The 14,501-nt window shown below is 37.5% G+C and overlaps 2 protein-coding genes across 2 annotated transcripts; both read right to left on the bottom strand.

The window, feature by feature from the left end:
• Window positions 1-8,777: 8,777 nt before the first annotated feature.
• On the bottom strand, window positions 8,778-9,674 carry LOC149958472 (uncharacterized). Its single transcript, XM_090167190.1, has 4 exons — window positions 9,599-9,674; window positions 9,345-9,525; window positions 8,839-8,945; window positions 8,778-8,795 (listed from the first exon to the last, which is right to left on the bottom strand). The coding sequence occupies exons 1-4, from the start codon at window positions 9,635-9,637 to the stop codon at window positions 8,778-8,780; spliced, it is 345 nt and encodes a 114-aa protein (XP_090023316.1). The 5' UTR covers window positions 9,638-9,674.
• Window positions 9,675-9,739: 65 nt separating this feature from the next.
• Window positions 9,740-12,082, bottom strand: LOC149958471 (uncharacterized). The gene is made up of 4 exons (XM_090167189.1): window positions 12,034-12,082; window positions 11,759-11,919; window positions 9,889-10,024; window positions 9,740-9,826 (listed from the first exon to the last, which is right to left on the bottom strand). Exons 1-4 carry the CDS (start codon window positions 12,080-12,082, stop codon window positions 9,750-9,752), a joined length of 423 nt encoding a protein of 140 aa, XP_090023315.1. The 3' UTR covers window positions 9,740-9,749.
• Between the last annotated feature and the right edge of the window lie 2,419 nt (window positions 12,083-14,501).

The following is a 14,501-nucleotide window of genomic DNA, read 5'->3' as shown; positions in this document are numbered from 1 at the left end:
GTTCAGTGGCGGTTTCTTACTGAGGACGAGTGATTTTATCCCGAAAGAAAAGGGGTCTTGTTCGTTGTCATCGTTCTCAACGCCGCGTTCAGTGGCGGTTTCTTACTGAGGACGAGTGATTTTATCCCGAAAGAAAAGGGGTCTTGTTCGTTGTCATCGTTCTCAACGCCGCGTTCAGTGGTGGTTTCTTACTGAGGACGAGTGATTTTATCCCGAAAGAAAAGGGGTCTTGTTCGTTGTCATCGTTCTCAACGCCGCGTTCAGTGGCGGTTTCTTACTGAGGACGAGTGATTTTATCCCGAAAGAAAAGGGGTCTTGTTCGTTGTCATCGTTCTCAACGCCGCGTTCAGTGGCGGTTTCTTACTGAGGACGAGTGATTTTATCCCGAAAGAAAAGGGGTCTTGTTCGTTGTCATCGTTCTCAACGCCGCGTTCAGTGGCGGTTTCTTACTGAGGACGAGTGATTTTATCCCGAAAGAAAAGGGGTCTTGTTCGTTGTCATCGTTCTCAACGCCGCGTTCAGTGGCGGTTTCTTACTGAGGACGAGCAATTTTACCCCAAACGTTTTCATCGCTCTCAGCGCCCAGAAAAACCGCTTTAGAGCATCGTCGCATCGCATTCGGGGCAGTTGCTAACGGCGCGATGAACAAACTAATCTTTTAGACTTAATAATGATAAAATCGTTTTCTTTATAAATTTAAAATAGACCTTACCCGTTATTACTGTCGAAGCCCCTAGAGGTCACGCCTTGTCGTGGTGGGGGTGGAGGGCTTGCGTGCGTTGAGGGCCAGCGGTTTGTGCGCCCGGTTACAGGTTCGTTTAATGGTTCGTTTGTTGAACGAACGCCCGCTGCCCGTCTCCACGCCAGTGTAAATGTGACCAGACCACCATTGTCCTGAACTGGGGGGCCCCTGGGGTCACTGGGTACTTTGATCCACACTCTACATTTCTTGACCTCCCGGCGACGGTAGTTGCAATGGTCGAGATATCCTAATCTAGTCCTCAGTTGTGCGGGGGTGGGTTCAGGCAGCCCGTGGTCCCGCCTTTTGACGGTCCGTGATGAGGGGTCTATTGCAGCCGTCTGTGTGGTATTCTCTCTATGGGTGCCTTATAGTAGACCGCGCGTTTTGCTTTAGTGCATAACTGTCCCGGCTTGATTAGTCACATGTGCCAAAGTAATGCCTAGCGAAACAGCGGGGTATAAATTTATAGAACATGTCCCCCCCTCCGAAATCAAATCCTGGCTATACTACTGCTACGTCGTTGGATGTTAACTTATAACTGGAGGTATAGTGATGCTGCTGAAAACATTTTTTTTTACAATGAACAGTTTTTATATATTATATGTATTATTTATTAAATATATTATTTATTAAATATATTATTTATTAAATATATTATTTATTAAATATATTATTTATTAAATATATTATTTATTAAATATATTATTTATTAGATATATTATTTATTAGATATATTATTTATTAAATATATTATTTATTAAATATATTATTTATTAAATATATTATTTATTAAATATATTATTTATTAAATATATTATTTATTATATGTATTATGTATTATACATGTAAATATATTTATTATATGTATTATGTATTATACATGTAAATATATTTATTATATGTATTATGTATTATACATGTAAATATATTTATTATATGTATTATGTATTATACATGTAAATATATTTATTATATGTATTATGTATTATACATGTAAATATATTTATTATATGTATTATGTATTATGCATGTAAATAAATTTTTTATATTATTACTCGCCGAAGAAACATTTTACGGGCGGCCGCTTCAACTAGTTGCTTTGAAGGAACCATCCGACGGTTATTACACAGGTTATTAACTAAAAAAAAAACAATACAAAGCCAATACACCCTAAAATAAGTTAAGTAGTTACAACAGTGAGTTAGACGTACTATAACAATGCACAATTGAATTAAACCCTCTTTACAGTACAAGTTTATCAGTTGAATATAATACGAAACAAATTTTAATGAAATAAATATTTACAGAGGGTATTATAACGACCGCTTTTTGGTTTATAATTTTAACGGAATGTGGCCGATTTTAATTAAACGATAGTTTATCGAAATTTTGTTAAAAGAATATTCCCTAAGGCCGCGCGATAAATTTACGAGAATAATTTCCCGTCGCCGTTATATCGAAAATTTATTTGATTCGGGATTGCCAGAACTGTAATGTTGTGGGCGAGTGATTAGAAAATAAAATGGCAACCAGAATTATGCAAAATTATAAATGTTTATTTTTATTCAGAACAGTCTATTTAACGCTCTAGATTTAACTTTCATCAATGACACAACAATATATATCACTTCTACGTAATTGTACAGAACTGGTACTCAAGTGTCTAAGACTAGATTTGTCTTAGTTCATCGTGATTGAAACATAAACCAAAACACACTTACACTTAAGTAAATATCATAAATTATACTGAGTAATTTTAACTAAATTCAAACTACCTAAATATAAACTCTGTCTAAATTAACAGCTGAGAGCTGTACTCTACTAATTACTTCCAATCTACTTAATTACCCTCACAGGTTGAGTTGATAATTTCAAGGGTATAATTAGGTTATTCCAATTCAAAAAATAATAATAATCAATTTTATCTTACCGCGGACTTGAGTTAGTTCACAATTACTTTAACACTTTGTCTTAAACACGCACTGTTCATACACTTAAGTCCATTCACTCACGTTCCAAACGCGAAACACAATTTAACTCTTTTCTTGACCGAAGACCGAACATACTAATTAAAACCGCAAAGTTACCTCATAAATTTTGACCGACACCAGGACCCCGTCCTGTAGTAGTTCGTCTGACAGCCAAGAACTAAGAAAGACGATTTCTTCTATATTGACGGCAACGGCTTTATGTACCTTTATTTTGTGTTTTTTTTTTGACCCGTCGAGATTTGACTAAAGTTCGAAAAATTGAAGAGATTATATTTTTTACCCGGTTTGATTGATAGTTCCCCATACGGTTGCGCTATATTATTACTTTGATATAGTTTCCACGGGAGTTTTGAATAATTATCCTTTTTCTAAGCGTTATTAAAAGGTAACAATGAACTACTTTTTGTGTTTTAACGAAATTTTGTTAAGAATTTAACAAAAATTTAAAACAAAAAAACCGTACCAAAGAATAAACAAACAAAGTTCAATAAACAATATATACAGATATTGTATTAATCCGTTTAGTAAAAAAACCCGCCTTATCATATCTGTTCCTTTACTTTAATAGGTTTCCTAAGGAAGTCAATGGCTCGGCGGTGAACTATGCGCATTGTTACAATGCGACCCAAGTTCAATTCCTGATCACGATCAAATTTTACAGTAAAATACTAAAATATTTCATTAATTATAAGATTAATATAATTTATAAATATTTCATTAAATATAAGATTAATATAATTTATAAATATTTCATTAAATATAAGATTAATATAATTTATAAATATTTCATTAAATATAAGATTAATATAATTTATAAATATTTAAAATGATGTAGAATAAATTATAGTACCTAAAGTTATAACTTTGTAAAGGACATTCGCCAAAGCTGTTTTTTAGAAAAACACCTTAAATTAACAAGCGTTGGTGGCTGAGTGGTTAGAGTACATCTCTTGCACGAGGCAGACCCGGGTTCGATTCCCAGCCAGCGCCAAAAAATCGCAAATTGATACTAAGACCAATACCGTGGACAACTGGTGGAAACCCTGCCATTGGACGTTGAGAGGTTGCAAAACACTCAGCACTCGGTCCGTCCCAAAGTCATTAAGAAGAAGTTGGAGAGAAAACGCCCATACAAACACAACAGACTCAACACCCACAACCGTCATAACACAAACTCAACACCCACAACATTCACAACACGGATTCAACGTTCACGACCTACACATTAACATAACAATAACGAAATATCCGGTGAGCGTTGAGGAAAAAAGACAAACCAAATCAAACCGCAAATCAATCCGTTAACGCTCACCGTCGCACGGTGGTTTTGCCAACCCTTCGAGAAACTGCGTACGCAATCATTACCCCTTGTCCCGAAAATGCGAACGCGTTCGCAGGCCTGACAGAATGGGAAAGCAGACGAATTTAAGCAACAAAGGCTGCGAGGATGGGAATCAGAATCCTGTAGTCCAATATTCTTAGTCACTTCAATACATTCTTGGTTGAACTACAACAAAATGGCAGCCAAAATTAAACGGCCCGGGACTTTTGTCCCGGACTGTACATACATGTTTCTAGCTAGTGCTTCTAACCGAACGCAATATCTGTTATACCAAACAGATAAAAGGTGAAGTGGGGTAATTGTGAGACAGATAAAAGGTGAAGTGGGGTAATTGTGACACAGATAAAAGGTGAAGTGGGGTAATTGTGACACAGATAAAAGGTGAAGTGGGGTAATTGTGACACAGATAAAAGGTGAAGTGGGGTAATTGTGACCCACATTTTGTAAAGTTGAACTTTACTATTTCGTATCTCTAAATAGACTCAAAGTAGAAAGATAAAATTTGGTAAACAAACTTCTACTGCGCAAGAAGCCTCCAATAATAAATTAAAAAACCTTTTTGTTTAATTTGAGAAAAAGTTTTAAAACAAAATAGTAAAGGGGGCGAACGGTCACACTTCCCCGATGACCGGGGGCAAGTGTGACTCAGGCTTAGTAGTATAATACATTGCCTATGAAAGAGCTGTTGGGGCAAGTGAGACCAAGTTCAAATATGTCCTTTTTTATAATGTCGAAAAAGTACAGAACATTTTTTTTTCTTCTCAACAAATGTGGTTTTTAGAAAGACAACAGTTCAAACTAACTACTCCCATTTTAAAAACAAGTAAATTGTTATATCTAGGGGTGGTTTTGGGCCAAGATCACACTTACCCCAAAATCACATTTACCCCACTTCACCTAACCGCAATTTTTTGTATGTTCGGTTAGTGAATTAGCGGATTTCTTAATAAATCTGCGGATAGCCAGTTAACAGTCGGTGTTATCTGAACAGAATTATTTCATTCGGTTGGTATCTGTTTTTTAATCTGTATTTGTAATCCGCGATATCTGCAGTTGAACAGATAGCCCAGCGAATAATTGCAACGGCAACGGGAGATGAATACTTACCTCATAAGGTATATTATATACTTCTGTTATTACGAATTTTCAACTTTGGAAACGTTTGCATTTGTGAATTTGCTATAGGTACTCTAGATTTTTCTAGTTATTGCATTATAAATACTCAAAGCTGTTTACTTGTGTTACGCTTAAAGCCGTTAGTACTTTTATACATGTAAGGAAACCGAAGAAAAGATCGAACGAACATTCCGCTACCATAAGTAGCGTAATAAACATAAGTATGACACAGATCGAATTGGGTTAACGATAGTCTGTCGTAAAGCGATTGCGTAACCGTAAGTTTCGGAAGAGGAAATGCGCCCTTTCTTAATATATCGGTGGGCAAAATAGTTGCCAGTTTCAGGTAATTATCAATACAAGCGAAAACCCGTTTATATTTCAAATTCGAAAATAACTACCTTCTGAAATTAAGTGAATTTTTATAATAGTTAATTTTTATCTTCCGATTCAATAATTCATCATTATTTTCTCAAAGTAAGCGATATTTAATAATAATAATAATAATAATAATAATTATAATAATAATAATATTTTTTTTTTACAAAAAACAACTTTGCTGGCAAAAACTGAGGCAAAGCCTATACGTGGTGGTTACCAAGACCATACAAATATATAAATCACACTTATGATTAGAAAACGCAACAAAAACTATTTAATAAATAATTAAAAAATACATAACAAATTAAGAATTTTGAGAGAACCAAATGCCGATAAGGAATTCTGATACTAAATGACGAATTTGCGGAATTGAAAGCTAAGTGGCCTTCTCCCTGATGTCATTTGGCAACGAGTTCCAGGTCCCAGTACTCCGAAAGAAAAATGAGTCTCCAAAGCCAAGCATCTGCCGAGTACTAATGGTCATAAAGTCAAAGAGATTGAATGTCGCTGACCTGGTATATTTCACTAGCGTAACAATGTCACAAACGTCCCTACGAACGGAAAGTGGTAAAAGATGATTTAGACTTCAATTTTCAGTGGGCCTTGGCTGCATCACGCGGCGATTTCTTTCCCGTGTATCGTTGCCTGGCAGTTTCCAAAGACTAAAAGCAATCGCGGAAGCTTGTTAATCCTTCGTCACGTAATGATTAAGTTGTCATTGGCGAAACAAGACTATCATTAAACAATTAACATTGGGTGAATAGGAAGTGTTATACTTATGTTACTTATGGCGCTACTTGAATCGGTAATAAAGACGTTTCGCTCAGTAGCATAGCTAGGAGGGGAGGGCGACCCGTTCAATTGGTTTTTTAGCAGTGCTTTAAGAATACTAGTGGGTGCCACTTTTCTTTATATAATATTGAAAAGGCGGCAACACTTTCGTCAGTTACTGACCCTTAATTAATATTGTTATCGTAATAAAATAAATACTGATTTTACAAAAATGAAAAACACCTTTTTAATATGAATATTATTCCAAAAAATACAATGAGCAATTACCTAAATCAAAAAAGTACATTTTACAAATCACGAAAGGTTTTCTTTAAAACAATACATTTCTTATTGGATAAATCAACTTTATCACATTGTGTACAATTCTCTTTGGCTTCAGGTTAAATCGCACTTCTGGTGTAGAAATCTATATTCCCTATATGTTAAAAGGGCAGTCACGTGTTTTAAAGTTACGCTGCTCGTCCGATATCTAAAGCTGGTTTCACACTCGACGGAAAATATGCCGGAAAGACGATAATAAACGCCGAGCTGAAAATTGATTCCCATTCGATATACCGCTAACGTTCAACTTTACGCTGCTAATTTTCCGTCGAGTGTGAAACCAGCTTAAGTATGGCTCCAGCGATTGAAAACATACGTTCGTCATCGGCGGTTGCAGCAGGTACGGAAAACACGTGCCGTGCCAGCTTAGCGAGGGTGGGGTATCGGCGTTCGTTCATACGCCAGTAATCCAGCGCGCTTACGTTGTCCTGATCCAATAATTCTTCCGCCAGGTAGGTCTGCGACTCTTTCTCCGCCGAAGACACAGTTCCTTTCCCGAAATTCCCAATACACGGCGCCAATAACGCTGGAAAGAGTTTGAATTTTTGCGTTTGATCCGTCACTTTCTTTTCCAGCCGGTCAGGTCCGAAGAAGCTTCTCACTTTGTTCAGCGCGGCTTCCAAGTCAGCCGATTTAAAGTCATTTGGGGACGAAGGATTGCTGTACATGTCTATTTAGGAATAAAATTGTAAAATTGGCAAACGACAAAGAAGCGTCTACTTAGAAAATTATATATATTTAACACAACCTTGAAAAACGGTAGTTTTCTGGAAAGGATCCAGTAGTGAATGTAAAATTGGCAAACGACAAAGAAGCGTCTACTTAGAAAATTATATATATTTAACACAACCTTGAAAAACGGTAGTTTTCTGGAAAGGATCCAGTAGCGAATGTAAAATTGGCAAACGACAAAGAAGCGTCTACTTAGAAAATTATATATATTTAACACATCCTTGAAAAACGGTAGTTTTCTGGAAAGGATCCAGTAGCGCCGCTGCCGTGTAATGGACATCTTTGATTTCATCCTTAAACCTGGATGCCAATTGGGTTTGTAGTTGTTGTTTGCCAATTGGGAAGTTTGGCGCTTGGGTTTCTTGAATTTGGATGAAGATGGACATTAGCTGCCCGATAACGAGGTGGGCGGTTAGCCCGTTGACTTGAAAAATAACAGTCGCGACCTTGTTCGGCCTTAGTAAAGCCAACATCTTTTTAATTGGTTGGACGAAACTCACCCTCGGGATTTCCAAACCCGCAGCCTGCTCATGTTCTCTGGCTTCTTCGGTGGTCTCCCTCAGGCCCTCCAGCATTCCATCCTACACAAAAATACCGTTAATGTCATACTTAAGCTACGTAGAAAGTATAAACTATTTCATCCATCTAATATCGTTCCAAGTACTGTAATCGGAGGACCAGGATCGGGAAGTTCGACGCTGCCTAATGCCTATTCTATTTGTGGTATTTTATACGACCCAAACACGCGTTTAGGTCTCAAATTAATAAAAATAACGCTAGTAACGAAACGAATTTTTCCCAAAGCGTTCCGTTACAAGTGAGTGAGACTTTACAGTCCATCGCACATAATGATGTATATGAATGGTCATTGGCAGGCGTAGGGACGTTTTGGACTGGGGGTGGATTTTAAATTTCGCGCCCCCCTTATGGACCGGCTTTTGGCGCCCCTATTCAAATAATTTTACGCCTTTTTCGATCCAATTTGGCACCCCTGTCCAATCGCCCCTCATTCTTACGCCAAATTATCATTAAAAGTTTTCCTTGGGAGAATATGAAGTGGCAATCTAATCTATTTTACAACTTATGATATTGCGCATATCTAAACAAACTACTTACCTCCGCTAAACGTTCCATGGCAGAGTATTCCAGCGAACGCCCTCAATGGCCTTGACATCCAAATGTTTAGGTGAAAGCCTTTTGAACCTTTCCGTCCATTTAGGCGAACGATGCAAAAACGTAATCCACGAACTCACGCGGTCTATAAGTTTTTTTGCTTTTGAACATTTTTCGAGCGCGGCATTTACAACTAATTGCAGTGAGTACGCCACGCAGCGTTTCCGTATCCATGATGGATGGTCATTTATGAGAACGTCAATGTCTTCCGAAGCTTCAGTTGATTTTGTAATTTTTTGGGAAACGACGTTGGAAGACGAATAGATTTCGTCAGCTGCTTTTTCGACGTTTTCACCATTCATAGTTTCTATGGTATATTTATCGGGATGGAAAATTTGTTCCAATGAACTCCACCCTGCCAACGGAATCGAAAAGACATCTATTAATATTCGTGATGTCTTACATTGTTCCCAATAAAAATAAAAGTTGAGCTAAGCACACGCCTCGTTAGAACGAGATATACCAATAGCGTAAGAAAAGCACGGGTGCTGTAGATCGCGGGACTGCAAGAGAGGGGTTGTTGTGGGAGGAGTTCCTTTTATTTGAATTTGTTTAAGTTTTTTTAATATTTCGAGAACCAAGACAATGGAAAGGGAGCCTTAGAGACATTCTGCGCTGGCCTCAAGACTTTTAATTTAGATTTAAAATTTAAGGGAGAGGGTTTTTCTAACTAAAACCCGGCGTTACGAGGGGGCGGGGGTGTCGAAAATCTTTTATTTTTCCTGACGTAATTTATGATTTCAAATAGAAATACCTTCGTCCAAATTGAAAACTTCTTTCGGATCTTCAGATTCTTCATCTTCTTTACCCGAATTGTCGCTGTCTTCGGGGTTCATCGTCCGGGGAAACACCACAGTCCAGTTTTCTCCAAAAACACGGTTCATGTTGGCGGCTTTGGAAATATTTGCAGCGTTATCCGCGCATATGCAAGATATCTGTAATTTTATAAGAAGTGGGTTAACTTTTAATATAAAAAATTATAAATGACAGGGATGTTTTAATACGAACCGTAGATGGATGTATATTCACATCATTTAAAATCTCCATAATTTTATTTAAGATATTTTCCCTCGTGTGACTTTCGGGGAAATGAGCGAAAGCGAGTAAGAGATTTTTAAAATTCCAATTTTTATCTATAAATTGAATACGGCAACCGATATCAGCTTGGCGCTGTCTGCTGGGCCATATATCCAGCGTCATGCGCACCTCCTTCGGAATTAGTAAGCCGATATATTCCTAAAACAGCGCAATAAGAACTAAATTAAAGTATTAAGGCATGGATTTTGTCGCTAACCTACCTTCATTTTGGGAATCAACACTTTGTCTACCTGCTTTTCGATATCTCTTACCACCGTGCGGCGTGAGGGCACTATAAATTGCCAATTTTGATTTAGTTTTCCTCGATTTAAGGCGGAGAACAAGCTTGTGAATTTTCTGTATATTAAAAAACAGTAAAATTGAAAATAAATGTCCCTTATAATTATTTGGTTAACAAACATAAAACAAGTTGGCAAGCCAAAATATACCTCTCCTCGGAAGAATTGTCCCTAGTGGTATTAATTTCTCGAGATAACCCTTAAAGATATATCTCCGCAATTTAGAGTTATTTGTTAAAAATATTAACCCATTTCTATCCCGCCCGGTATAAAATTTTAATTATAATTAAAATAATTGAGACGAAACGACCAATTTTAATTTATTCAGAATATCATAAGTTAAGTAGTTACAACAGTAAGTTAGACGTACTATAACAATGCACAATTGAATTAAACCCTTTTACAGAACAAGTTTATCAGTTAAATATAATACGAAGCAAATTTTAATGAAATATCTACAGAGGCTTTTTGGAATTACTCGCTTACGAAATACTTGCCGCATCTTTAACGCTCATTTTATTTCAACACTCGCCCTTGATGAAGATACCGTAGATATCTGGTAGTGGACGACTCGTTCACTTCCTGTTGACGTTGTGACGCATACCACATGAAAAAGACCAATGCCGTCCAATTTCCAATATCATATAATGACTCGCACACCCAAGAAATCATTGACTGCGTTAGAAATCGTAGATATCCAAATATCCACACCAAATGTATTTACAAGAAGCAAAAACCTTACCATCAACAAAGCACAGAGAGCCACTTGACTAACCGCCAGCTTTTAAAGCAATTAACGTTAAATTATCTCCTTTGAATTAACAGAACTATATATAGGTCGTTAAGAAAGTGGACCACCCACAGGGTCTACCCTTTAACCCTCTAATCTCGGCTGACTGCGCTAAAACCAGATTTAACCTTTAAAAAATACCAGATTAGGCCTTCATAAATTCATTAATAAAAAAAGACTTTATTACCTATTATGCTTACGATGCCTGTCTTAATTTCAGTGAATCTAAGCAGCTATCGGTGGTTCTGTGGTAGAGCGCTCGACTGCCAAGCCGAATGGTCTGGGTTCGAAACCTGGGTGGCGCATTTGTTTTTAATCAATAGAGAAACGCTAAATTAGAATTTCTTCGATGCAATAATTTCAATTTCAATTCTATTTCAATTAAACCAAAATTTCGTACTCAATTAAATACGCTTCCGATAAAGCTGAAGGTCTAATTTTCAACAAGTGTCGGTGGTTCTGTGGTAGAACGTCCGCCTGTCAATCAGGAGGTCTCGGGTTCAAATCCCGCCCGATGCGATCGCAAATTGATACTAAGACGAATACCGTGTACAACTGGTGGAAACCCTGCCATTGGACGTTGAGAGGTAGCATTACACTCAGCACTCGGTCCGTCCCAAAGTCATTAAGAAGACGTTGGAGAGAAAACGCCCATATAAACACAACAGACTCAACATGCACATCCATCAGAACACAAACACAACAAATTCAACACTCACAACCTACGCACAAACATTACAAAAACGTAATACACCAAACCGTCACGACGGTGAGCGAAAAAACACCATCCAAACCAAACCGCAAATGCATCCGTTAACGCTCACCGTCACACGGTGGTTTTGCCAACCCTTTGAGAAACTGCGTACGCAGTGATTACACTTTGCACCGAAAATGCGAACGCGTTCGCAGTCCTGACAGACAGACACACCCACAGACCCACCCACAGTCGTTGTATAACCCCTCCTAGGGGACTTTGTCCCCTCGGAGAGGTAATAAACATACCGTTATGTGTCGCTCCCAATTACTTGGATTATTCGAAGGTACCCTTATAGTTTTATTACACACTCTGCATTTTCCCAATGCTACCATACAGGGCGATTCACCATCAGTTGATACACTTCCAATGTATTCAAAATGTTCCTGAATATTTTTATACCCAAAATCTGCCGCGTGCAATTTTTTTGAAAATTATTTATCCATAGTTATCCTGGTTAGGCTGGTTTTGGTGGAATCTACAACTTCTGAAAGTTCTGAGGAGATTTTGGTTGAACGCAAACCAGAGTGACTCGATGAACTTCGATGAGGTGAAAGTCCCTTTTCCGACATCCTGCACGCGGACAAGAATAAAAATCGTCTATATTAAAAAAAAAATTAAAACTAACGTATTTTTTATTTAGTAATAGAAGAAAAATACATAAACACGTTTCGGTTATTATTTTTAAATCAACAAAAATGTTTCAATTAGTTTCAAACTTCGCCCAAAAGTATTGTTAGCTTCTACGGCAATTAAAGGGGAACGGTCAAGCTTTAACCAGTTAGATAGCCCTATAGCCCATTAAAAGCTAAAATTTATGGCGAAAACCGCATCAAAAAATATTGAGTGGTTAATTTTTAATAAAATAAAGAAATTTCGGGAAATCGAAAAGCACGCGTCCGCCGCGACACCTGGTGAGAAGTCGGTGAGACAGAAAAACAACGTAAAAGCGTGCGCTGCTGAAGACGCAAAACATTTGTTTTGCACGCGCGGCGCGTTCCAGTTATAAGAGACTTAAGCCTAAATTCAGTGCCCCCGCCAGCAGTAGGCACACGTAGGCACGTGCCTATGTTCAAAAATTTTAGGCCTATTTTAGGGGCCTCTAAAAGTTTAAAAAAATTTCCTCTGGGGCCTCCAAATGTGATTTTTAAATTTTATTTTTAAAAATTGGTCATCTAGCCCCCTAAAAAAAGAACTCCCATTCAATTCCAATTTCCAAGAGTCCTAAATGGCCCTAACAAAACGTTCCCTTTTGAACCACCTATACTCGAAATCAATATTACTTGAGTACACAAACAAAGGCAGCGAACTCTGTGGTTTTTGCTTTTGGTAGTGTACTCTGTTAACATTGATATAGAGTATATGACAAAAAACTGGCCCGGGACGGGGAAGTCCGTCGTGCAAGGAAAGCAGCAAAAAAAACCACCTGTTCGCCTCAGTGATAACTTAGCCCCAACCAACACAATAAACATAAGCTTAGTTTCTAGGAATTCTACAAAAGGGGGCATAAAGTGAGAAACTGGATTTCTTTAATACGACTTAAACCGTTGCAACGCTTAAACGAAGGGAAATCCCAGCGGAGCTGAAGTCGAAGCGTAAAGCATCGTACCAGTCACTACTTTGAATAGAGAGCGTCCTGGGGATTAGGGTTTTTTCTTTTTTACTCCTTGTCCCTTTTGCGAAATCACATGATATCAGTGACCACTGATCGTAGAGAAAGGACCTAGACCTTAGGTGGTCGGACTTGTCCCAGATAACGCGCGTTTCTTCATTTCGTTTTCTGCTCCTGAACAAACAGGTAGTTCTCAATTTCGATTATCTCCCAGTCAAATTTTTTCTAAGTCTCTTCCGAGACTAACTTAACCAATACAGCCTTGTTTTAAGCTAATTTTTAAACAGCCTTTTTCAAGGCTAATTAGCTATTCTAGCTAAATTATTCAAAAAGCCCTTTTCAAGGCTAATTAGCTATTCTAGCTAAATTATTCAAAAAGCCTCTTCCAAGGCTAATTAGCTATTCTAGCTAAATTATTCAAAAAGCCTTTTTCAAGGCTAATTAGCTATTCTAGATAAAATATTCAAACCGCTTTTTTCAGGGCTTTGATATAGCTGGTATTATTAAAAAGTCTGTTTGAAGACTACATAGCTTTAACTAAGCTTTATTTTCTTAAACCTTTTTAAGGTTATTTCGCTATTAGTATATAATAGTAGCATTTTCAAATATGAGTACCAGAAAATTTTTATCTGGGTCCCAAAAATGAGAAAAATGGAAAAGGGAAGATAGTTTCGTTAGTAATCAGAAAGGTGCAATGGCACGTTTTTTTAAATCGTCGGCGCAAAGCCATAACTATAGTTCTGAGAAAACCCTAGTCAAAGAATTGGGAAAGGGTTTAGAATCCTTGGAGACTGATAACAGTCACTGTTTTAGTAATACTGCTGAAGTTCTTCCAAACGTCAGTACTGATATGGAAATGGAACTGACTCATGAAGGAGAAATTGCAGAAGTAATTGCAAACCCCAACTCTAACCATGCACAAAATACATCAAACAACGTGTCCAATTCAAAATAAATGGGCTTACACGCGTTGAATAACTTGGATATTAGTCTAGATAAAGATAGCCTTCCAGTTCAGCCTAAACTAAATCCTTTTCCTAAAAGATTAATTGGCGGTAAAAATCGAGGTTTCAATTCTTCTTGGTATGACAAATATCAAATGATTGAATATTCAGTTGCAAAGGATGCAGTGTATTGTTTTTGTTGCCGTCATTTTTTAGGCAGTAGAAAATATGGGGACACAATTCCAACAAATCTTCTCACCAACTAGCCTACAAAATGTACTTAGACTACATGGAATCCAAATCCCGTTAACGACCACCATAGACTAGACATTATTAGAAACAGAGAGGTCCTATCTACACACGTGGAAGTGATTATTTTATGTGCCCAACAAGATTTAGCACTTCAGGGGAACACTTACACATCCGCCGACAATA

This window comes from Leiobunum rupestre, chromosome 2 (genome assembly GCF_980474605.1).
Source record: "Leiobunum rupestre chromosome 2, qqLeiRupe1.1.hap1, whole genome shotgun sequence".
In the NCBI taxonomy this organism is placed as follows: Eukaryota; Metazoa; Arthropoda; class Arachnida; order Opiliones; family Sclerosomatidae; genus Leiobunum; species Leiobunum rupestre.
This window is presented reverse-complemented; position numbering and strand designations above follow the sequence as displayed.

Coding starts and splice junctions, on each gene's coding strand:
- LOC149958472 (XM_090167190.1), bottom strand. CDS start 9,637: ATGGAGATTTTAAATGATGTGAATATACATCCATCTACG. Junction 9,526..9,598: donor TGAATATACATCCATCTACG/GTTCGTATTAAA, acceptor ATAAAATTACAG/ATATCTTGCATATGCGCGGA. Junction 8,946..9,344: donor AGTTTTCAATTTGGACGAAG/GTATTTCTATTT, acceptor TTCCGTTGGCAG/GGTGGAGTTCATTGGAACAA.
- LOC149958471 (XM_090167189.1), bottom strand. CDS start 12,082: ATGTCGGAAAAGGGACTTTCACCTCATCGAAGTTCATCGAGTCACTCT. Junction 10,025..11,758: donor ATTGGGAGCGACACATAACG/GTATGTTTATTA, acceptor TTTAATATACAG/AAAATTCACAAGCTTGTTCT. Junction 9,827..9,888: donor TGTTGATTCCCAAAATGAAG/GTAGGTTAGCGA, acceptor GCGCTGTTTTAG/GAATATATCGGCTTACTAAT.